The sequence below is a fragment of the Hyaena hyaena genome, unplaced genomic scaffold, assembly GCF_003009895.1.
Source record: "Hyaena hyaena isolate Hyena2069 unplaced genomic scaffold, ASM300989v1 scaffold_266, whole genome shotgun sequence".
Lineage (NCBI taxonomy): Eukaryota > Metazoa > Chordata > Mammalia > Carnivora > Hyaenidae > Hyaena > Hyaena hyaena.
The window spans coordinates 1,299,534-1,324,056 of NW_024080900.1; the positions used below are offsets into that span (position 1 = coordinate 1,299,534).

At 46.1% G+C, this 24,523-nt stretch overlaps 1 protein-coding gene across 9 annotated transcripts in view; it reads left to right on the forward strand.

Annotated features, from left to right (window-relative positions):
• Nucleotides 1-24,523, forward strand: part of AKAP13 (A-kinase anchoring protein 13) — a 321,162-nt gene that overhangs the window by 268,228 nt on the left and 28,411 nt on the right. For 7 of the 9 annotated variants that reach the window (XM_039245765.1, XM_039245768.1, XM_039245766.1 and 4 more), the window contains 4 exons: nucleotides 330-462; nucleotides 6,923-7,097; nucleotides 21,496-21,563; nucleotides 23,702-23,768. In XM_039245765.1, the coding sequence (XP_039101696.1) occupies nucleotides 330-462; nucleotides 6,923-7,097; nucleotides 21,496-21,563; nucleotides 23,702-23,768 (443 nt within the window). The remainder of the gene's footprint in view (nucleotides 1-329; nucleotides 463-6,922; nucleotides 7,098-21,495; nucleotides 21,564-23,701; nucleotides 23,769-24,523) is intronic. The other 2 variants (XM_039245767.1, XM_039245774.1) reach the window with 1 other exon arrangement.

Sequence of the window (24,523 nt, forward strand, 5' to 3'; positions counted from 1 at the left end):
ATAAATGAATAATTGACAGACTCACACTGGGCCACTAAAAATCTATTACCAAAACATTGATGGCTGCTACGAGAAAACTTAGCCAGGTTTTGGGACTGGAATGTGGGCATAGTCCTGTGCTCTGTCCTCAGGTCTTCCTGTGTGGAACCACTCTGCCCATCTGTTACTCTGCTGCCCATTGTCACATGTGTATATAAGTTGCCTGTGACTTGTAGCTAAAATCATACATGGTTACACAGAATTGTATTTTTTTCATATATGTTTAGTTTTTAAACGTTAATTTCTGTAGTCTTTCTTTTAAAAACCAATCTTCCTGTTTTTTTATTTAGTATAACAGAAGAGACGTATAGTTTCCTGCCTCAGAGCCCCTCCAAGAAAGATTTTGAAGGGAAGAGTGGGACAAAAGTCAGTCGCACGTTCAGCTACATCAAGAATAAAATGTCCAGCAGTAAGAAGAGCAGAGTAAGTAGCCCTTGAGGGTGTTCCCTGTGCGATGGCCTTCGTTGGTCATCCATAGGCGCCTGTCATAGCCTGCATGCCTCCAAAAATGAATAAATAATGGGGATATAAGGACATAAGCCCAGAGATAGTCCTTGAAATAGCCTAATATTTGAAGAAAAAATAGTAACAAAAGGTAATACCACTAATTGGGTTCTTACTATATGCTAAAAACTTTCCATATATTATTTTATGTAATCCTTTCCACAGCCACATAAGGAGATATCACCCCCTCTTTCTGGTAATAAGCCGGCCTGTGAGCATGTGCCCCTCATATTAGTAGACCCGAGGTTCAAATTTTGACCTCTTTGGGTTCAGATCCCATTCCCCCAACCGTGTACTCTCATCAGGAAACCAGGTTTAAGATGCCCCTGAGGAATTTATGCCAATATCAGGGGATTGAAAATCTTTATATGGGTTTAGAGGTTAGAAGGACATTTCTACAGAAAATTACATGAATCCTAAGACAAAAGTGGGTTCTTAGATCTCGTCCTGACTACGAGCATGTTGCAGGGCATCCTCTTCCGTGCATGAGGTTATGTTAAAATATTTAAACATTTTTTTGTCTGTTTATTTTTTTATACTCCTAGGAATATTCAAAATATAAAAATAGATTTTAAAAAAACCACCTGTAGTAACCCCACATAGAGATAGGTACTCTTCTGATTCTTTTCAATGTATTTTTAAAAGAAAGGAAGACCAGGAGTTCCCTTTCTTATACTGATTCCCAGTGCTACACAAAACCAGTTCAGTGTCAGGCCAGTGGAAGAGGGCCTTCTGCCTTCCACTCACCCCCCGCCAGCCTCCCACGAAGTAAAGAAATAGCTTTAAAAAGATTTTTTTTTTTAATGGAAATCAGTGACGGAGCTCTTGCCAGAGAATCACTGTACATACGTGTGTGTGGCATAGACACACCCATACCCACTTAGAAGTAAGGGAATAAACAATGCTGAACTCAAGAATATTGTTGTAAAAGTGTACCCCTCACACTCTCCCCAAGCCTCCCCCCACCAGATGCAACAAGCCTCTTGGGCCCTCAGTCACACGGGCTGGTGGAAGTAAGGCCAATGTCTTGTACCAGGTTTTGTAAACAGGATCACTTTCCTGTAGCCAATACTGTGTTCAGTGATCGCTCAAGAGGGGTTTCTCCACAAAACCTGCCACCAAAATTGTTTTCATTTTTCTTGTCTGGGTGCCGAAGGGGAGAAAGTAGGGCAGTCAGGAAAAGCAGGAAAAGATGCAAGGAGTCCAGCACATTGTTTCTAGAATAATCCTATATATATATAAGTAGCCTTTCTTCATAATTTAAAAAATTAAAGTTAAAGAGGGCAGAATGCTTATCAGGGTTCTGCAGATTGGCAACAAGGCTTGAAGAGAGCCCTATCTGCTGTACGTATCACTGCTGTACGTATCACTGCTGGTTGGCATCAACAAAACAAAATCTTTGCAAAGATCGGTATAAATTAGCTAGGTACTACCAAATGACTTCTGTGGCCTCAGCGTTCCACTAGGTGCTAATAATACTCCTAAAGAACTAAAGATCGTTGTCTTTGAGGAATTTTATGATCTGTTTGGACACTTTCAAATGTTTGGTTTTTGTTGGTCTATTTTTAAACTGGAGTCTTCAGGGGCACCTGGGTGGCTCAGTCGGTTAAGCGTCCGACTTCGGCTCAGGACATGATCTCACAGTTCGTGGGTTTGAGCCCTGTGTCGGACTCTGCTGACAGCTCAGAGCCTGGAGCCTGCTTCAGATTCTGTGTCTCCCTCTCTCTCTGCCCCTCCCCTGCTCATTCTCTCTCTCTCTCTCTCTCTCTCTCTCTCTCTCTCTCTCTCTGTCAAATATAAATAAAAACATTAAAAAAATTTTTTTTAAAAAGGAAGACTAGTAAATGAGTGGCAAGTCCCCTTTCCCATCCATCCGCCCAAAGACATTGACTTCCAGGGCAGAGCAGTGAATACACTGCCGATCGCATTAGTGACGGGACTCAAACAGACATAGACCATGTAAGACTACATTTAGAAGCTGGAACCTGACCTTTAAAAAAGTCTCATCCCAGGGGCACCAGGGTGGCTCAGTCGGTCAAGCATCCGACTTGGGCTCACGTCATGATCTCACGGTTCATGGGTTCAGGCCCCATGTCGGGGTCTGTGCTGACGCTCAGAACTTGGAGCCAGCTTCAGATTCTGTGTCTCCCTCTCTCTCTGCCCCTCTCCTGCTCATGTTCATATTCTCACTCTCCCTCTTTTTCTCTCTCTCTCTCTCCCACCCTCCGTCTCTCTCTCTCTCTCTTTCTCAAAAATGGATAGATAAACTTAAAGTCTCATCGCATCCTCCATATTTTACAAACTAAAGTACAGAGAGCTAGATAATATTAGGGTAGAACCTCTTTGACTTCCAGCAATTAGTACACTTCATTTCCTGCTCTCACTCATAAACAAAATCTAACCATTACTAAACTATCTTTCTAATTTTAGATAACCTCAAACAACTGGCCTCTGCTAGTAGGGAGTGAAGAGAAAGGCAGGAAATGGTCAGAGCAGAGTCTGGCAGAGACCATATCACTTGACCTTTGCGTCTGAACATCTCCTTTGCCTACATGACAACACTGTTTTGCAAAATAAGCCTGGTTCCTCTTTTCACACTTGGCTTCGAGATCTTTGGGGACTGGTGCTGGCTCTAGCAGTGGGAGCCCTAAGAAAATTACAAATCTGTTAACACAGGATCGCGGTCCATTTCACATTATCAGGTGTTTAGAAAAGTCTCCCACAGGCCAAATTCGTCAAGAAGGTTAAGAGTGAGTCATCTTTCATATGGAATAGCTCACTTTTGCCAGTGTACCTGAAGACAGTAAGAAGGAGGGGAAATAGTGAAATAATACATTTTATGTCCAGTTACATCAATGCGCTGACTGAAAATGCCGTTGCACTGACACACTAGAGCCTTCCTGCACAGAAGTGTTTACTCCTCTCGACGATGACAAAAATAAATATTTTCTTAGTGTGCTGATGTGCACTCTGCTGTTTCTCTACCAACTGATGTTACTTCTCCCTGACATTAAAACAATTGAAAGTGTTACCATAGATATTAATACTAGCGTTGTTTTGATGAAAGTAATACAGTTTTACAGCTTTTAAATTATTTTTAAAAGAGCTGCTATTAGAGATCGAACCTACTTTTATTAACGTACTGTACAGTATGATCATTCCTACTTCTTTTAAAGGAAAAATTGAAGCATTTGCTGAAGATCTATTAAATTGCTGCCTGTAAATTCTTAGCCAAGTCTCTAGGAATGATTTGGAAATTTTTAATTTTCTTACAATTAAGTATGATAGATATATTCATATGAAAATAGTTTATTGTGATTAACTCAGATCTATTGTAGCTCACTGTTAAGTATGTTAATTTATTATATGCACTTAAGAGTTTATTTGTATGTTGCAATTCTTAAGTAATATTGTAAGGAGCCAAAGGTCAGCCACTGTGTAACAGATTATTCCCATTGAGCTGTAGCACTGAGTTATCTAGATAGGTGTATAGGTACATCTAGATACACAGGTTTAGGATTTGAGCAACTGAGTTCTCATCCTCTTAAAAAGTTAGCAATATCTAACATGAGTAATTAGATAAGCGTATTGGATGTTGTTTTGAACGGGGGCGACTCTAAACAGGAAGTGTAACAGGAAGACTGGCGGGTTCTGCTTTTGTCTTTAGTATCTTCCCATAGTACCATTTCCTGCCAATAAGCAGGTTCACTGGCTGCAGAGTATTTAAACACTGGTGTGCACCGCGATCCCATTCACACAGGGAGCGGAGTGACCCCCTTTAAATCATCCTGTCCCGCTGGTTTTCTTCTCTAAGCTTCCCTCCTTGCAGACAGCCAGGAGATACAGGGGCAGGAACGTTTTACACGAATTCTGAATCTGACTTGAAGTAGGCATTTGGGGGCGAGGGCTGTGCTCTGCAGCCCCGCCTCTGTCCAGCCCCGCCCGGCGTGCCATGCTGGTGTAAGACAGCCTGCCCTGTCAGCCTGGCAGAGGCGCCTGCTGGAGCATATGTGCCAGGGCTGCGGTCAGGGTTAACTCCAGCTCCCTCTCTGCTTCCTTCTCTGACTCCCCACGTGCAGCGTGTCCGTGGCTTTGTCCCAGTTTGTGTCACAGTCGTCCGGAATGCTCTCTGGGCTGGTCTTGGTAATTGCTTGTCTAAAGCAGTAGGTTTGGAAAACGAGAACTCATTTTCTTTCTGAGCTCCCTAGTGCGGTTACTTCCTGCATCCTTCCCTGAAATACCATGAGCGCCTACTTCCCCAGCAGTTGTTGAACATCCAGAAGTCACACTGCAGAAAAACAACTGGTCACCACCTGACCACAGGCGAGGCCGACTTCACCGAAAAGTGTTCTTAGGAAGCATCCCGATTTCGACACCATGAGGAGTCTTTCTAAACAGATAGAAGATGTGCTCCTAAACTTCTGAGGGCTGACTGGCCTTAGTCCTCCCAGAGTGGCATCTGGCGGCTGAAGCCCTGTCCACACACTGCATCCTGGGGGCTCCGCTCTGTCTCATTTCCAGGGTACTTGGCCTCACCGGCAGCATGCAAATAGTTAAGCTTGACTTAAGGAAACAGGCGGCCTCAGCCCTCCCTCCTTCCCTTTCTCAACCAGCCCCTGGCTTCCTCTTACGGTTTCTCGAATGGCAGCTCAAAGCCACTCGGCTCTGCCCCGCCGGCATGCACCCCTCCTTCTGTGAGAGTACGCTTCCTGGCATGGGGGTCGAATCATGTCGGTAAAATGGGGTCGGTTTCATGAAGTACCCCTCATAACAGTGAGACTCATAGGACCAAAACAGGGGGAGGTAAGAGCCTGACTTCTTTAAAGCACTGAATTCTAACAAACACAGAAAGGGGGGGAGAGGGGATGTTGTTAGTGTTTTGTTTTTATCCTTGGAAGAACTAGTTTGGATTATTGTGAAGGATGAGGGTATTATTTATTATTTATTTAGATCGGACGAACCTTGTGAGGCCGGAGAGCATGTTAGTTGCCGCAGATGAGTTTCTCAGCTCTTGGAGCGCGCTGTAGCTTTCTTAAGCAGGGAGACAGATGCTTTTCAGTGTACCATTTACTCATGGAGAAGCCTGCAGCTAAATGTAGTTAAGAAAGAGAAATTACTTGGAAAAAAAACCCCTTGCTATATTGATAGTTACTAGAATGTTACGTATATACTTCAGCAATTACTGATTTTCACTTAGAACAGTTTCCTGTTTTGTAAAGTAAAGTAGTTTGTTTTTGTCCCTTTCTTGTTCTCTTGTTTGTCGGTCTGAAGTGTAGCGATTCAGCTCCTCAATTTTTATGATCTGTATTTCATTAACCAACGACTGTACGTAAATCAGACCCGCCAGCACTCACCAATTCAGTATAGTGGATGAGTGCTGCGTTAGGAAGACAGAAGGCCCGGGTTGTGATTTGGACTGCCAAGCATTTGCTGTGTGGCCTTCTGTAAGTCAACAAACCGCTCTAGCCCTTGGCAGTGGAGCAGAGTGAAGAGAGCAGAGCTGCGGGGTCAGCCAGAGCTGGGTCTGAATTCCAGCGGGGGCCGTGGTTGGCATGGGGCCTCAACTCCAGTATTAAACACCCCCGAGCCACGGTGTCCTCAAACGTGCAGTGGAGACAATCACTTCCTGCACTGGGTGTAAGTTGCCGACTGGGATGCTTAACACATAGTAGCTGCTCAGAGCTGTAGCTGGTGTCTGTGATCCTGATCGTCTCAGACAAATGGACGAAGGACGTACAAATGGAAGTGTGACGCCCACCCTGCCCACCTCATGGTTCTGGAATCAGGTGCAGTAATGTATGCAGAGGCCTTGATGCCGAGTACGAGACGCTTAGTAGTTTGTCGTGGTGGCTCACTTCAGGGTACCTGTCCTGCAGGAATTATTTTAGAGTGCAAGAGTGGGACGTGTGTCTGTGGGTGACATTAATACTTGCGGCTAGAAAGCTTCCTGCTGCCCTGGGCTGACCCAAGAAGGGCTGCCATCCATCCTGCTCCCTGCCTGCCACCGGCCCTCAGCTCGTGGCCTGCGCCCTCCGTGGGCTGCGCTTGGGCGGAGGAGGGTTTATGGCTGCCCCACATTCCCCTCCTCCAGTTCCAGAAGCCTCTTCCCAGTGTTGGTCCTGGGACGTTGTGTCCATCAGTCTGAACAGTCGCTGAGCCAAGCCGCTGACAGAACTGCTTAGTCTGCCCGGTCTTCCCGGAGCGCGTCCGATGTAGCTCAAACGCTCACAACTTACAAAGACCGTCTCCCAGGACCGCGCTCCTGACTTGCATCCCAGACACTCACCACCACGCACCATTGACCACGTGCCATCTGGGTGCCCGGGTGAAGGGAAGGCCTTCTGGCGTTCAACTGACTCTTGGCTCTTTTCTTTGTCAGGAAAAGGAAAAAGAGAAAGAGAAAATCAAGGAGAAGGAGAAAGATTTGAAGGAGAAGGACAAGGACAAGAAGACTATCAATGGGCACACTTTCAGTTCCATTCCTGTAGTGGGCCCCATCAGCTGCAGCCAGTGCATGAAGCCGTTCACCAGCAAGGACGCCTACACTTGTGCAGGTACGCGACACGCCCCTTCCGGTGAGCACAGCTCTGGGCTTGCCCCAGGCTTCCCGTCCATGCACCCTGGATCCCTTCCCCGTGTGTGTGGACAAGTCGGCCAGTCGTGGCTTCCTTTAAACGTCAGTCAGGTCATCAACTCTAGAGAACATAGAGCCTGTACGTTTTTGCAGTCCCAGTTTCTTATACACCGTTCTGTTGTCCCAGAAGTCCGTGTCGGCCTCGAAACAGCCTCGTGGCTTCCAGCTCAGAAGCTACACAGCAGTCCCTTGTCAAGCCGTATGTGCTCATTTTTTATTCTGGTACTTTGGCGTGTGCGTCGACCATTTACCAACATGGTGACTCCCGAGGGAAGGTACTTTCGCAGGCAGAGATGTCCCATATTGACCTGTCGCTGACCTCATCAGAACCGCCTTAAAGCCACGTCTGTTGACCGAGTGTGGTCTCTAGTTTTGATAAGATAATCCATGGCAGAGGGTGGCTAACTTTTTGTCCAGGCCCACTGGCAAGTATCTTAGACTCCGTGGGCAGCAGGGCCCCGCACAACTACTGGACTGTGCTGCTGTGCAAAAGCAGCCCTGGACGGTGCAGAAACCAGTGAGCATGGCTGTGTTCCGGCAGAGCTCCATTTACAGACAGAGACACTGAATTTCATGTCATTTTTATGTGTCATAGAGTATTGACCTTTATCTCAACCATTTAAAAATGTGAAAACCTTCTGTAGTGTAGGGGCCACACAAAGGTGGGCTACAAGTTGGATCTGGCAGAGACCCTGATCTTTGGCACTGTATTGTTGTTAGATGGATAGAAAGTAATAATATTTGCAGCACGTACACCAAAGCAAATTAGTGAGGCTGCTTGTGGCCAGAAGGGACCATTCTGGAGATGCAGTCACCCCAGGCCCAGCCCAGTCCCCCAGAAGGCAGGCAGTGATTAGCACCGTGGTACACCTGTAATGGATTCAGACAAAATAGTGACTAATTTAGACACCAAGAAACACTTCTCCGACTCTGATGTTCATGACGTTTCTTGTTTTCAGTCATTTCTGTGGAATACCCCAAGGGATGTGTTACCCAGATAATTATGACATTTGAAATTTTTCAAAGCTCATTTGAGCAGATTCAGGGCTACTTGCTTTGTTGAAGAGAAAGAGTGGAGTTGGGCCAGCAGACAGCCCAACAGCACTCGCCACCATGGGCCCACAGCCCAGCTCATCTGTGCCGCAGCTGTCGTGGCTTTCTGAATGACTGGCCGGACATTCATGTTCTTGGAAGAGGACTTGTGTCCATATATTATATCCCAAATGTCTGCAGCCCTATTGGTTGTACTGTCCTGCTTTTAAAACACCACCACCACCTCATGGGAGGAGCTCTTCTCGAAATCTTTATGCGTTCCTTGTGGGCGGATCCCACCCACGCCTAGGTCTTCCTCCTCCATGCATGACTCACTGGGAAGCTGAGAGTCTCAGCATTAGTGGTTTTATGTGACCTCTAGGAAACGGGGGGCTCCCACGGTCCCCCGCCCTGCTTGTTCATTGTGGGGCCCGGGTTCTGTGAGGGCCCTTCCCCAGGACGTCAGCTGAACGTCCTTAGTTTCTTCTTAGCCGCTTGACCCAGTCAGCTCCTTGGTACTGGGATAACTTGGTTACCCAGGGCAGTAGTCACCAAGCACTTTTTAGCATGTTCGTGCATCATTACAACGTTTTTAGCCTACTCGCACAGGATGTGTGTATACGTTTGTGTGTGTATGTATATGTGCGTGTGTGTTGTGTACACACTAGCTTGTTTATTTTGAGAGAAAGTCCCAAGAGCCTGTTTTGAGAGAGAAAGTCCCAAGCAGACTCTGCTGTCAGCACAGAGCCTGACACAGGGCTCAGTCTCATGCACTATGAGATCATGACCTGAGCTGATATCAGGAGTCAGATGCTTGATCAGCTGTGCCAGCCAGGAGCCCCCAGTTTGTATATGTTTAATGCAGAAATCACACACTTGTCCTATACTGCACTTCTAAAGAGCCCATTCTAGGAATAAGAGAAGTCATATTTGCCATTTTCTTGTATGCTATTAGGTATTCGTTCTATTAATAATACTGTCTTAGGTCAGTGGGTTCTGTGTAGGAATTTTTTAAGTCCCTTTTTCATCTTATTTTAGTTGGAACTAAATAGAGTGTATCAGCCCACCACACTGAGCCCCTGTGAGTTCCCACTCACCGCAGGTGCTGGAAGTGAGCAGATGCGCCGGGCGCCTCTGTTACTCGTCCCCAGCTCCTCTCAAGTGCTCTTGCCTCCAGGGCCCTCCAGTGTATCCAGGCCCAGCACGGAGGGTGAGTGAGGCACCGCTGCATCAGTGCTTATTAACTCCAGTTCTCTTTTAAGTTGGCACAAGCGAGAGCTGTAAAGTCCCCCCCGCCCCCCCACCGCGTGCCCCGAAGACCCATTCTGTGTATCCCTCCTGCCAAGTACCTGCTCCCCGTTTTAGGAGCGCTGGTCTCAGAGAAAGCCAGGACGACCTCATGTTTCTTGATCGACAATATGAAATTGATATTCAAAGAACTTCATCGGTGAAGCAGACTGAACACCTGCTTCTTTCTGCTATAAAACAAAAATGTTCCGTGCACTATATTAAAAAAAAAAAAAAAAAAAATCCATCACCAAACCTGCAGAAAGGAAAATCCCTGACGAAACTCCTAATCAGAGCAATGAAGAGCTTCTGCCTCAACTGGGGACAGGGTGGGTGGCCTGTCAGTGGGGAGCCACTGAGACCCCAAGTAAAACCTGGAGCTTTGAAGACTATGTCCATACTGAAGGACCCAGAGAAACCCCACCCACTGGCCCTTCACAAGCAGCAAGGAAACGTGCCTTTGCCCAGGGCTCTGAGTGAGAATTCTGAATTATAGATGAATCTGGGGTCCAAATTCACACCATCCGTACCTCAAAATAAGAGACTTTCCACAAGTGGTTTTATGAAATCCTGATTGGCGAATGATAAAACACCAAGGAAGCTCAGCAGAAACAAATACAGAACCGAACCATAGGGGCACCAAGAAAACAGCTTCCCATGGGAAGGAAAAAGAGTCTCATAAAGCCGGAGCCGAGCTTACGATAACACAGATAGCACGTGCGGGAGGGAGCCACCACGAAGAAGTTAGCAAGTGCGTGGACAGGGGAAGATGATGAGAATTATTAAAAAGTTAAATAAGATTTCTAATGCAGGAACAGAACAGAGCAACTAAGGCGTAGATGTGAAAAACAACTGAATAAAATTTCAGAAATGAAAATAACCCTGGAAGGATCTTCATGGAGATTTTTCAGGTATTTCAGCATCAGGAGCGGGATGCTCTGGTTTCTGTTTGTTTATAAAGGAGGAAAACGACTTCCACTCTGTCACCTGCTGCAATGAAGGGAGGGCGGAGTAAATATTCTAGAAACACTTCCGACTTCAGGCTGAATTTATTCTTTACATTTAACTATTAGTAATTATGCACTTGAGTTCCTTATCTTAAGTGAAATTCTTCAACAAAGACCGGCTACCTGAACTCTGCAAAGCACAGCGTTTGGTTTTATGATTCCTTCAGAAGCCGCCTGTCAACAAATATTTATTGAGCAGCAGTGCATGCCCAGCACCTTCTATTTTTTCCATTGAATATACTTGACATGTAACCCTGTGGAAATTGAAGGCATGCAAACATGAATTTGATACATTTATGTATCGTAACATGATTGCCACTGTTTCAGTATTTACCACCTCTGTTACATTACTTAATATCCCTCCTTTCTAGCAGTTGGCATGCGGAGAGGCACCTCTCTCAAGATGCTTAAGAGTTCTCAAAGTATAATAACCTTGGGTACCTACCCACTGAAGCATGATTCGTTATGGGGGAGACTGTAAAGGCACCCAATATCCGTCAGTAAAATGTGATCGGTTCATCAGATGGAATTTGGAGCTGGCACTAAAAAGAATAGACCAAGACTCAGCCAATTCTTTCTGTAGAGGAATTGGCGGAAAGCGTGTGAGGCTTCGCAGGTCTTTCTTGTGGCCGCTCAGCTCCGGCCATGGAGCAGCCCTAAATGGTGAACGTGGCTGTGTTCCCGTGAGACTCTTGCCCACCAGGTGGATGGTTTGCCAGCCACTGGGGTAGCTCTGCAGACACAAACCGGTCTCCAAGACTCTTGATAAGTTGAAAAGGCAAGAAGTAGAACTGGATGTATGATCGAATTTGCAGAAGACCAGTGAACACTAATCGTTGATGTGAAAACGCAAGAATATTTAGAAGGATATACCCCAAGCCGTTAACCATTTAAAGAAAGAGACTAGGACAGGAGAGACTGAGGGAGACTTCAGGTTTTATTTTATATTCTTTTTTGAATTTTTAAACAACTGTACTTACATCATTTGTGTGAGCAGAACCAAAATGCAGACCTTGGATCACTGATAATCTTCAAGGTTTTTCTGCTTGTCACCTGGTCTCTGATGAAGGAGCTAAGTGTGTTGATAGTTGATTCAAGAGCTTAATAGACAGAGAGCAAAACGATTACCAGAAAGCCGTCCGCAGAACAGAAAACCTAAGAGTTCCTCTTTCACCGCTACTGGCAGCACCAGCTTGAAGAAGCAGCGGTGCAGCCGATGCTGGACTCTCAGTCCTGAAGCGTGAGGTGACATATTATCAGAAGATCTAGGAACAAAGAGACGGAAAATCTTTTTGGAAGATCCAAAGAGTCTTATTCATTGTGCTGTAGAGAACAGTAAGAACCACTGGTTTATGGTCATAGTAGATATTCTGGTAGGTGGGTGGCTCCCGCCGTGACTGGTTCTGAACATGTTCAATTTAAGTTCAGATCGGAGGGGGTTGTCTAGTTTATACTCAGTATACGTTTTGTCTTCTACTGCCATTGATTTTTGTGTATATGTTCTTTCTAGGTTAAAACAGCTGACTTTTATCCTCCTTGGCTATATTAATTCTTAGCCGCTGTTAGAATATGATGACTCAGAGATAAACATGCGGCTGGCATAGGAGTGATTTGTCAGATAACAGAAATGTCTGCTGTAACGTATGAGAGTGCACCTCTTTCGACCACAGGCATCCTACACCCATTTTTTGTTTTCTTGATACTTTTCCTGTTAGACATGAATAGAATTTGTCTTTTGCTGGACTCTCTCCATGAGGAAGCATAGCTAGTTCTTCCTGGACTGTTGAGCCGTTCACACTGATGGTAGAGTGTGTGCTAGAATTTCACCTGGAGAGTGGGATCTGGGACACTTCTGGAAACCTCTGTGGCCCGAGGATACCAGAGCAACCCATGAGGAATCCCTTGTGTGGGTGCTGGTCCTGATGAGGAAAAACTAAGTGTAGGAGGAGACTCGTGGACTTAACTTATCAGCCACAAGTCTGTGTAGTAATTAAATACTTTAACAGATAGGGTACTGGTTTTCAGGATTTTTTTGTGGACCTGTTTTGGAAATTCTGCAGATTTTTGAATATATACATATATACGTATATAAAGATACATATAGATAGATTAATATAGATATCTATGTCTGTATCTATATATCTTAAACTAATTTTAAACCTGCACTAAAAATCCACATGCTAGGGACACCTGGGTGACTCAGTCAGTTAAGCTTCCAACTTCAGCTCAGGTCATGATCTCATGGTTTGTGAGTTTGAGCCCCGCCTCCAGTTCTGTGATAACAGTGCAGAGCCTGCTTGGGATTCTTTCTCTCTCTCTCTCTCTCTCTCTCTCTCTCTCTGTGCCTTCCCCCACTTGTGCCTTTTCTCTCTCTCTCTCAAAATAAATTAATTAAGAAAACCAATGCTCAGAAGTATAACCAGATTTAAACATCAGCATACTAACTTGAGCTGTCAGTGTGCCTGTTTATGTTTTCCTTCTGTCTTTAACTAACCGGAGAATGTAATGTGATCACAAAGAAAGCCATTTTTTAAATTAATATTTGAACCTACTTACCTATATGAATGAAGATATCCTCTATATTATGTACACAAAACTAAATACAGGAGTAAATTAGATGCCAAAGTAGTTAATGATGTGAATTGTAAACATCCTCGGCACCTCTGATTTCTGACTTGGGGATCTGTTAAAGCAGCTTCTTTGTTTTCACTTAATGACTTTAAAAGTGAATGTTGGGATTGTAACTCAATCTATCCTAAATATTTTACATTTTTGAGGTCACATAATATGACAGTATTTCACTTAAGACTTTTTAAAGTAGAAAACCGGTAAAATACCAGATTGACTAATAGTTTTATGCTAACATTGTTTGTAATGGGATGGGACTTTTCTGGACCGAACGTCTTTGGTTTAACTTGTAAACTTTAGTATTAAGTCACCTGAGGAGTCTGTTTCTTCTGGAAACAAAGTATTTCATGGAGTCCAGTGTGTCATCACTAGAATCTTCTTTGTTTGGAGGGTCTGTCTAGAAGAGGAAACATCAGAAGCCCTCAGCCAGTGGTTCTTTAATTTATGGCGATTGCTTGATCGAAGTTTAAATGGGAAGAATCCAACATAGAAAGGGGCAGTTTGATAGTTTCCCTCATGCTCACCTGAGCTTCAAAAATACATGTGTAATTTGCATACCAGCCCTCCTCAGAAACTTCAGAGCTCCGCACCCGGCTCTGGGGGAGCGTGGAAGTAGGCTCGGCGTTTGGTGGTGGCATTAAGGTTTGTGTAGGACAGTCTGCACCCTGCCACTTAATTAAAAAAAAAAAAAAATGAGGGGGGAAGGAGCAATATGTAGTCATTTTCCCAAGGGAGCAAAAGTAATTGGCTGATTCTGTCCAGCTTCCAGAAGAACAGAGTCTGCAGTGAACCTTCATGTGTGTGAAGTACCATCTGTTATCTCAGCAGGAAGTAGAAAATATGAGTAATTTGGGAACCCGGAATCCTCCTTCCCTTTTCTCCATCCCCTCCCGGGCTCAGGATCTTCCCAGGAGCCTCAGGAAACATAGCATTAGCTTTCCTTTTCGGTCTGACATAACCCTTCTTGCTGACCCTGGAGCCTCACCCCCAGTTGCCTGCTTAGTCAACTCAGTGTCGTCGTTCCGAAAGGTCAGCCACATTGCCCATCATGATGAGGGATGATGGTGGCTGGTACTGATGCGCCCAGTCTTCCGGATGCCATAATCCCTTTAACATACCTCTACATGTGTATACTAAACAGTTCAACAGGACAGAACATTTAAAAAATTATCACCTGCTTTTGACTCCACGGAAGTACATCCAGACCAGCCTGCAGTACAGTCTAACTCTGGGTGAAAGCGTGAGTCCCTTTTCTGTGGACCTGCATGGAAATGGCCCTGATCACAGACACCAGAAACAGCAAGGAACAAAGCCTCCGTATAGTTCTTTGCAGTCTGCTGGTGGCGGGGAAAGAAGACAGACTGTGAAAGCAAGGACTTCAAGCCTCCTGCCAGGACTGCTTTCAAGTAATTTTCATCTAAGAGAAACCTGGCAGGTCTTTCTTTCTCAGCCAAAATTCGCCTCGTTTTAGGATTAGGTAACTGATGGGGAAAGGAAAGAGTGTCTTTCCCATTCTTACTTCTTCGGCTCTGCAAAGCTCTCCTGGAATCATCAGCTGTTCTTTCCAGCTGCCACAAATACTTTGGTCTTTGGAACGTGTGGTGGAGTCCTTCCGAGTAAGGAATTCATTATGTTTGGGTTTTGGATCTTGTCAGTGATTCTGTTTTATTTGCTTTAAACAGATGTAAGATGATCTTGAGATTATTGTTGATTTATTTTCTGTTGTGTTAGCAGCTTCTGAGTACTTTTACGGTAGGTTGTTTCTCTTGATAAAAAAAAAAAATAAACAAGTAGATCAGCTGGAATTGAAGTAGGAAACATGAGAGTTCAGAATGCATGTGACGGTCCGATTTTTGCTTTGGATTTTATCCAGGAAGGCAGCTCTCTAGATGCTGTTTCCTGGCATGGAGAGTTCATTGCTTGTATGACAAAGTAAAATAAATTTATTGTTTAGCGGGAAAGGAAGGTAAAAAGAAGAGCCTAAATAGTGAAGTCAGTACTTACCCAAGCCCTTGAATTCTGTTCCATTTTTGTTTACCGTGTTCTTCTGAAAACTGCTGTTATGTGAGCAGGTCAGCTGAGATGATGTGGCTCTTTTTTGTGGCTTTCCCTTTATTCTGTACATCAGCTCTGTGGTTCTTACACCAGCTACGAAGAACATTTTACATGCCTTGTAGCTAATAAGTTCCGATCAGTCCGGACCACGGAGTTTCACACTCCTCAAAGATTTGAAACAAAGAAGTTGCAGAAGGCACTTTGGAGCTCTTGTTTCTACATTGGCTCAAACCTAAATGGCTCTGTTGCTGCTGCTGCTGCTGCTGCTGCTGCTGCTGCTGCTTTTGTTTTCATTGGTGCTTGTTTTGTTTTAGTTTTCTTGGTTAGGGTTGAAATGATAGGAAGAAGTTACACATTTCTGTCCTTAAAGGTGACCCTTCAGCCTGCTTCTTGAGAAGGATCTGAGAATTCTCCCCCAGATCCGTGTCTGCTGGGCAGGACTCCTACCTATCGTGTTCCCTGAGGATGATCAGTGGACTCAAGGGTGGGAAGTACCCTCACCTCAGAGTTCAGCTTAGGAAGGAGAATCCTTTAGCGGTGCCTGGATGGCTCAGTCACCTAAATGTCCAACTTTGGCTCAGTTCATGATCCCGCAGTTTGTGGGTTCGAGCCCTGCATCAGGCTCTGTGCTGACAGCTCAGAGCCTGGAGCCTGCTTCAGATTCTGTGTCTCCCTCCCTCTCTGCCCCTCCCCTGCTCACAGTCTGTCTCTCTCTGTTTCCCAAGAATAAAGAAACATTTTTTAAAAATTTTTTTTAAAAAAAAGAAGGTGAATCCTTCCTGTCATAGCTTTCTTGTGCCCGTACCATTCTGTGATTTCTGTTCCGTTTGACATGGCCATTGCTCTTATCCTTCTTTAAAGCTTTTCTCAAGCTGGTCTCTCTGACAGGTAGTTTTTTGTTTTTCTGCTGAAAGAGAAACGACGTATAGTATAGAACATTTCACCACAGACCATTGGTGGTTGGTGGCAGAGGTTAAAAAAGATAGATAATATTTCCCAGTTCTGTGGGTTTTCCTTCATACTCTTTTGTTTGATGCCTCCTGGTAAGTGAAAAAAAAATTTTTTGTTGTTGTTGTTGTTGAAGCCTGGGCTGTTTCCATTTCAGTTCAGAGGAATCTAATTAGGAATCTGTTCTCCTAAACCACTGTGCTGAAACCTTTTTTTGAATAACTTTGAAAAATGAAAGCATATTGCTTACTGCTATTAGGAAATCTTTTTTTAAAATAAATAACTAAAAGGCCAAATAATTCTTTGATCTCCCTAACAACATGCTATGGTTTGTGGCAAAGAGCTTGACACTATTAGATTTGCCTTCGACTCTTATGTTCTTCGTAATTGTCTGTGTTCCAAAACAGAGAGTAAGGTTTTAACCTCTGTTAAATGTCAGTGGGCCAGAGCTCCTAAATCACCCCCGCATGGCACAAAACGGGCTGTGAACTAAGTCCAGGACAACTTGGTAACAAGCTGAGTGTTTTTCAAGTGGGAACTTGAGTGTGTTAGGCAGACATCCCTGCACGAATTAACTGATCACTGAGCCTCGCGACCCTGTTACAGAGCACAGTAAAATTTCAGCTGGGGTATGGGTTTGGGGGCCTGTCTCAGCTAACTAAGAAAGTGGGGGGAATGTTGTTGGCTTAGACATACATTCTATTATCACTGCTCTTACGGTTCATCAGTTGGAGTTGTCTTTTAAATCTCAAAACACTGGCCTGAGAAGTTGAATGTTGCTGAAGCCTGTTGAAAAGTGGTGGCACCACCCCCTCAAAATTTGCCTTTGCTTTATTCTTTCAGGGGAGGGAGCTTATCAGGGAGAGAGGAAACAGGCAGGATGCACTTTGGAAACAAGCTGTGGCCCAGGATGCGGACTGGTCACTTGTAGATCAGAATTAGCAGCAAGTTCTCAGGCAAATCCCACCTCCTCTGTTGCCCAGAGATGCCAGAAACCTTATAGATTTTCATTAAAGCAAAGAAGAAAATGCAGTTTTGTAACTGGAATGGAAAACAGTAAGAGCTGATTGAAAATTGTTTTTAATTTAGCACAAACAACTGTGAATGACTTTAAAGGATCAGAAAATGTTTTCAAGGAAACTCAAGGAACTTTGAAGGATATTAAAATGTGTTAACACTAGGTTTTTATTTTTTATTTTATTTTTCTTATTAATGTTTGTTTATTTTTGAGAGAGAGAAGGAAAGAGAAAGAGGGAGATAATGGGGGGGGGGGGGCGCGGTGCAGAGAGAGGGAGACACAGAATCCGAAGCAAGCTCCAGGCTCTGAGCTGTCAGAACAGAGTCCGATACAGGGCTCGAACTCACAAACTATGAGATTGTGACCTGAGCTGAAGTCAGACACTTAAATGACTGAGCCACCCAGGCGCCCCTGGTTTTGGTTTTTTAAATACTAGCGCAAAGTCGTACCTCGATAATGTTAACAATACCAGTGGACTCACCACTCAAATGAAAAAGTAACATTTTGTTGTATTGCTTCAGATTATTTTTGATTTGTCAAGAAATAAACCGTGAAAGTCAATTTCCTCTCCCCCTTTATTCCCCTGCCTAATCTGGTGTCTTTTCCTCCCTCCCCACGGACAAGCACTATCATGAATTCAGTGTATATGTAGTCTGTATTTTATCATTTTATCTTCTATGTCAACAACATTTAATTCTTTTTAGTTTACATAAATGGTCCCATACAGTATATCTCATTCTGTAATTTGCTTTATTCTCCTTAACATTAGATCTGGAGGACCCAGAATACTGAAAAACAGATTTAATCTAGATCGCTGACTCATAACTCTTATATGGTGTTCTGTTTTATGAATCTATCAAATCTGTCCCTAAGTTATTTGGGTTGTTTTGATTTCTCTCTAAGCAGGGCTACAAGGGACATCCCTATGGTTCTGTATGTATCACCAGGCTGTCCACCAGGAAGAGAATTTCTAACTTATAAAGCAGGCACATTGTCAACTAGATGTTGCCAACTGACTCTTCCAAAATGGAGGTGCCGGTTTCCAGATACCCGGGCAGACACTGAGAGTTCCCACATTGGCATCTCCCACCTAGAATTGACAGGCTTTTATTTGATCCAACCTGATTGGGTATGAAACGGCATTTCTCTGTTGGTTTAGTTTGCATTTCTCTGATTTCTGGAGAGATCAGGCCCCATTTTGTGTTGTAAATTGTCAGTCTGTACAACGTTTCCTTCTTTGTCTTCTTGTTCTGCTACTGAGTCTTCAACACTTTGAAGATACTGTCATTGTGTGTGGCGATACATTTAGTTGTCTTTCAAAATGTGTGGTTTTCCTGGTAACATGGATTGTTAGTTTTCCTCATGCTAATCCCTGCCCGTTTGCTTTTGTTTAAGAAGAATGGAGTGAAGGAAAAGCTCTCCGACACAGGTCTGGTTGGGGCAGGAGGCATGGTATTGAAGAAGAGGTGTGTGAAACACTTCAGCTGAGCAGGGTTTTGTGAGAGACTGGGGAACGATGGCCAGGGGAGCTCTGAAGCCTTTGCATAGAAGAGCTGGAAGGCCCTAGAACTGCGTGCTTCGCAGCCTCTGCGAGCCAGGTGCCCTGATTGAGGCTGGCGTGCGGGTAGGTGAACACACCGGTCTCCCTGGGAAAGGACTGCGGGACTTGACCTCCACTGCTGTGCTGCCCTTCTTGCTGTGGGCCAGCAGCTGGGGATAGGAGTATAGAAATTGTAAAACACAAAGTGAGACCCCCTCAGAGAGCTTTCCATCGGTAGAAGAGTGTGCCCAAGACAGCACCATGATGGAGGCGAGCATGGAGTACCCCGAGTGCACACATGGGGAGTCTCTCCTTCCCTGGGGAGTCAGCGAGGACTTCGTAGACCTGAGTCCTGCCAGCCCAGTTGGGGGAGGGGACACAGCGCAAAGCACCATTTTCCATTCAGGGCTCATGGGCGTGGCCAAACATGGTGAGGGGCTGGACAGCCAAGCAGTGCGTGGCGACGGGCCCTGGCAAATCAAGAAATATGAGCTTGATCCTAAAGGGGACGGGGAGCCAATTGAAGAGTTTTTAGAAGGAGAGAGGCAAAGATATTTAAATACAAACCAATAAAGACATATGGTCCAGCCTACCTGTTGCCTCTTTGGCCCTTCCTGGAACACCATTGGCTAGAGAGGTGTAAAGTCTTCACCCAAGCTTCCCTGGGGTCTAGATCCTGGGATAGGAGTTGCACTGCATGATGGGAAGAAGGGCATAGCCCCATTGGCATCTCAGGAGTTAGGTGGATTTCTGTTTGTGATTCTGCTTTTTCTCTCAGTGGTAAAACGGCAACTTCTTTATCAAAATTGCTTCTTATGTTCAAGTCTCAGAGAACTGGACAAATTAACAAGGGCCCGTGGTTTCCGGTTCTTTAGTGAAACATCCTCAAAGTGTTTTCTTTTGCTGATTAGAATGAGTCATTCCCCAGGGGTCTCTTTCTGCGGCGGCCTCCTTATGCCCAGAACGGGACGTTGCTGAGAAATTCCAGCCTTCCCGTTCAGGGGTCCATAACCTCTGTCTCGCTGCCGACTTCTGGGGCAGCTTTGCGACTTAAAAGGAGATGGTCACACACCAGGAGCATGGTATGCAGGTCATCATCCCCTTGCAGTCTGCCCCTGGGGAAGGAACACAGTAGAGACAAGAATACAGTTTTCACGGAGTTGAAACCTTCTTAGTTGTTCCTCTTGTTGACGCCTACGCCTATGTGAGTCTTCCCCAGGAAAGCCTCACCTCCTGCTGCCATCATGTCTTCCGGTTTGTTAACATCAGAAATGTGACCAGATAGTGAATGTCCCATGGGGCGGAGCTGGTAGAGGTGGTCGTTAGTGGTAATTCAGGTAACATAGAAGTTGAAACGTCAGACTGTCCTGTGGGATTTACTTTGAAAAATGATCCCCTTCAAGAGATGTAACCTGAAGAGTCTTATGGAATAACAGACTGAAGGAACTTGGGGGGAAATGTGGACCTTCCTTTGATTTGTTAGATGGGGAAACTGAGGCCCTGAGATCAGACTAATGAGCAGAGCCACGACCTGAATCACATCTGGCTTTAAAGCTGTTCTTCCTGTGCCCCTCTTACTGTTAATAAGGGGGTATTTCATATTCTGTAATCAGCATTGTATCAGGGCGCTTGGTGTTTAGATAAAAGAGGCCTAGTAGGTTCTGAAGCAGACATTTGAATCAGTGCCATGAGCCAGCCACTGTGGTGGAGAGATGTAAAGTTTCCGCAGCGGATGAGGGTCCCTGCCCGAGAGGAGCCCCCGTGGAGGAGAAAACCACAAGCGCCTCACGGTGCACTGTGGCTGCTGGCATCATGGAAGAGACCCCTGAACCAGGCGGGTGCAGCACTGAGGAAAGGCCTGTGGGAAGAGGCTGCTGGGGCCTGGGGTTACGGCGGCCTGCATCCTTGGGCCCTGTCCTCCCCGGCATCGGTCCACTGTCCCCAGACCCGCACGTCTGCGACAGGAAAGCATCTCGGCCCGCAGTGAGTGGTTTCACACGGGCAGGGCCTGTGCTTCCTGAGTCGGCCCGTAAAGCATTGTCTGGTGAGCGGTGTCTGGTTGCTCTTCTCAGGGAGCCATCCCCTGGACAGGCTCTCGTCACAGGGTGTCCCCGCAGATGGCCCTCCTGGCAGAGCTCTGTTTCATGACCTCATAGCAGTAAGAGCTGACCTGCTCAGGCACAGAGGACTTGGATTTTTACATCAGAGGCTTTGGAGCCAAGGGGGCTGAGGTTCGCGTCCTTGGCGGATATGGACTCTGCCCTGTCTTTCCAGAAGCCTTCTCCCACCTGCTCCTGACTCAGGCACGGCTTCCCAGGGGTGGTTCTGATGACCTTTCTTCTGCGTTGCCAGACTCGGGCTGGGTCGTGCATGGTATTAACATCCCAAGGAAGGGCGTGAACAGGTGGACTCTCAGATTCACACTCTGCCTTTGACACAGCCGTACGGATTCCCCAGCTCCGGGCAAGGGGCTCTGCTGGCCTATTTCTTTGTGCCTTAGGCTCTACATGCCGACGGCAGATGCTTTTGCTTTTCATTTTGGTAGCCTCTGCACTTCCTGCCTGAGCGGCTCCAGACTTCTAGTTTCCGTTAATCAGAAATCACATCTGCTGTCATTTCTCCCCCTCAACATGACATCACATGCCTGCCTTCTGGAAGGTGACCGCAGTCTGTAGTTTCAGTTAGAGCCAGATTCTGACATGTGAGTGACTTCTCCTGGAGTCCCCGGGCTGCTGTGGCCGCAGCAAGTCAGGATCGGAGATCTGTCTGCTCGAAGTGACCTTGGGCTCTGCTTGTTTTTCAGGTTGCAGTGCTTTCGTCCACAAAGGCTGCAGGGAGAGTCTGGCCTCCTGTGCGAAGGTCAAGATGAAGGTAAGACATTTCTGGCCAGACTGGTCCTTGGGGTCAGGAGAGGCCAGGTTGTGGTTTTTGTTTATTGTAATCACTTGATACCTACACTGAGACCAGAATAACCAAACTATAGTTTTTCTCTAAAGTGACTAAGTCTCTTCTTCATTAACGTGCTCAAGAATCTGCGGTTTCAGAACTCCAGGTTAAATACACATTTCTCCATGATACGAATGTCTCTGTGTTGTTGTTACGGTGGTTTTCTTCTGAACCGTGGGTTCAGGCCTGTCCCAACGGTCACACACCTGGCTTCCTCCTGGGTGCCATTCAGGGGCCCTGACCTCCTGGGGAGCTGGGGGGATGAGGGTGGTTAGGGTTTGGCGCAGCCTGCCTGGCAGCACTTGAGTCCACAGGGCACAACGTGGTTGGCTCTGGGCACACGATGCAAGGATAGGGAGTGCCGGGCGTGTGGTAGCACCTGCTCTAGGAATGCGCACTGAACAATGATGGGTGCTGCTCGTCAGGTGGCCCTTGAGAGTGGGTGTCCGGCATGCCCCCTAGTACCCTCTGGTTTCTGGCATTCCGGTCACCCATAAATAAATGTCCTTTTCTTCCCTGTCCGAAGGGCGCCCTCCAGCTGCCGTCTACGCGGACACTCAGGGTGCCACCCCAGTCACCAGACGCTTATCTAGTGCGGTGGCCTCACCCTTGAGTGCGTGTCTATCCCGCTCAGGGGCTTCTTATAAGACCACTTATTGCGCCCACTCCCAGAGCTGCATGTTCTGGGGCGGGGCCAGGAATTCGTATTTCCGACAAGTTCCCAGATGGTGCGGCTACTGCTAGTCTGAGCTAGTGTAAAAATTATAGACTTCGGAACCCCAGGTCTTATCAGCCCATGGACATAAATTTGGCGCTTGAAATAATTTGGGGGGGGGGGGGTTATTTAATGCAATATATTAAAAATCGCATTTCATCTCAATTTGGATTGCTGATTTTTCCTTAAAGAATTGGAAGATCTCACAACCCTGGATATTTCCTCTTTCCCGGAATTCCCGATTTTCACCTTGCTCATTTTCCTTTGCTCCAAAGTACTTACCACCTTCTCAGTGTCTGCGTTTACCAGCTGGTATTACTTACTACGCTGATTTTACATGGTCTGCGCCCCTCCGCCACCCCTGCGACTAGAATGTAAGCACCAGACTTGCTGAACAGTCTGAAGTCAGGAACGTTTGATGTGTTGATCGATCCTAAGCATCTAGAATGGTATCTGGCGTCTGGGTCCCTAAATGCTGGGGACGTGGATGGGAAGTGTTAGTCCCCTGGGGCCAGAGTGGCTGCCGCGTCCTCCATGGGATTCCCTCTCCTCCCACCTTGTCCCTGTCATTTGCTGCCTGCCTGACCCCCACAGGCATGGAGTTTGTGACCTCTGACCAGACTTAATGCTATTGGGAATGTACTAGGTTCTGATGATGGAAATGTAGCATGTCCCCTAGAAGGGAACACAGCCTAAAAGGAGGGAGTTCTAATTTTAATTTGGAAACAACCTGTTTCCACTAATGACTTACCTCAGGATAATTGGTGCAGTCTGTAAGTTCTCACACAAAGCGGTTCTGTCAGATGCTACAGCAAAAGCCTCAACTAAAATGAGTACTGCACCTGCAACTTAGTTAGCACCTTATTAATGCTTATCCTTGGAGGCATAGAAAAAGGCACGGACGCTGCTCCTAGGGAACCAGCATTCTTATAGGGAAGATGGCGAGCAGGCGGTGGCCACAAAGGAGGGAACATCCCCGTGGAGGCCTGTGCAGGATTCTCAGGGCTGCCAGCCACCGCCAGTCTCCTTGGGAGAGGAGGAGAAAGCAGGTGATGGTGGCTTCACCGAGGAGGTGGTTGAGGAGCTGGTTCTCGCGTGCTCTTGAGTAGCAGAATGCCCCATGGTGAAGGCCCAAGGGCGTCTGGGCAGGAGAAGCAGCCTTTGTGGGGCCACGGCGCTCGCTGGGTTCAGAAGAGAGCCCAGTGGGGTGACTGGCGGGACGCTGTGGACCGTCGGCCAGGACCCAGGCCGGCGCTCCCCCTGCCCTGGGCTTCTTGAAGTCTGACAGAAGAGAAGCTGTGGACACAGCCTTCGTCGTCTTAATTATTTCCTTTTCCTTTTCTTCCAGCAGCCCAAGGGGAGCATGCAGGCACATGACACGTCTTCGCTGCCCACAGTCATCATGAGAAGCAAGCGTAAGTAACTCCGCCCTCCTCTCTCCCAGCCCTTTTTCACTCTCTGGTTCAGGACTTAAACGTACTTTTGTAACATTCATTTGTTCCTCTCAATCAAGATTTGAGTATTTGTTTTGTGTTAAGTCAGAGAAGGCCGCAGGTTCATTGACCAGAAGCTTAATGTTCTGCCATCGGCTATCTTAGAAGGCTCTAGAAGGGTGTGTGTGTTCGCTTAAAAGGCAGCCCTGTGTCCATGTTTAAGCAGGTGACCCCGTGCATCTTGAAATTCCTCTTCCGAGGGTTGACACTTACACTTGTGTTTCAGGCCTCACAGTTGCACGAAGAAAATGAGATCTTGGTGATCGAGGTTCTCAGTATATAAACTGCAAAGTTCAGTAAATCGTTCTCTTTTTTCCCACGGACTTGAGGTGGTACAGAAAACTGCGCGAATGACTGTTCCATCTATGTCATGCTGTCTTCACCAGCATGTGCACATCTCCACCTGGGTTTTACTTCATGTTCTCCCTCTTCGCCCTCCGCTCCCTCATTCCATTCCCTCCTCAGCACCCACTGTAGTTATTTAACACACGTCCTTCCAGCCACTCCGTGGATACATGTCTGTCTGTCTCTGGAAATGTCTCTTACTGGTCTGTGTGTTGGATTTATGTTAGACAGGACTTACGGCTTATTCATCCTTTCTTTCCCATCTGTCACCTTGAGGTCTGTGTGTTATTAAGTAGAAGCTGCCTCAGACTGCTGCACGTGTTCTTTCACAA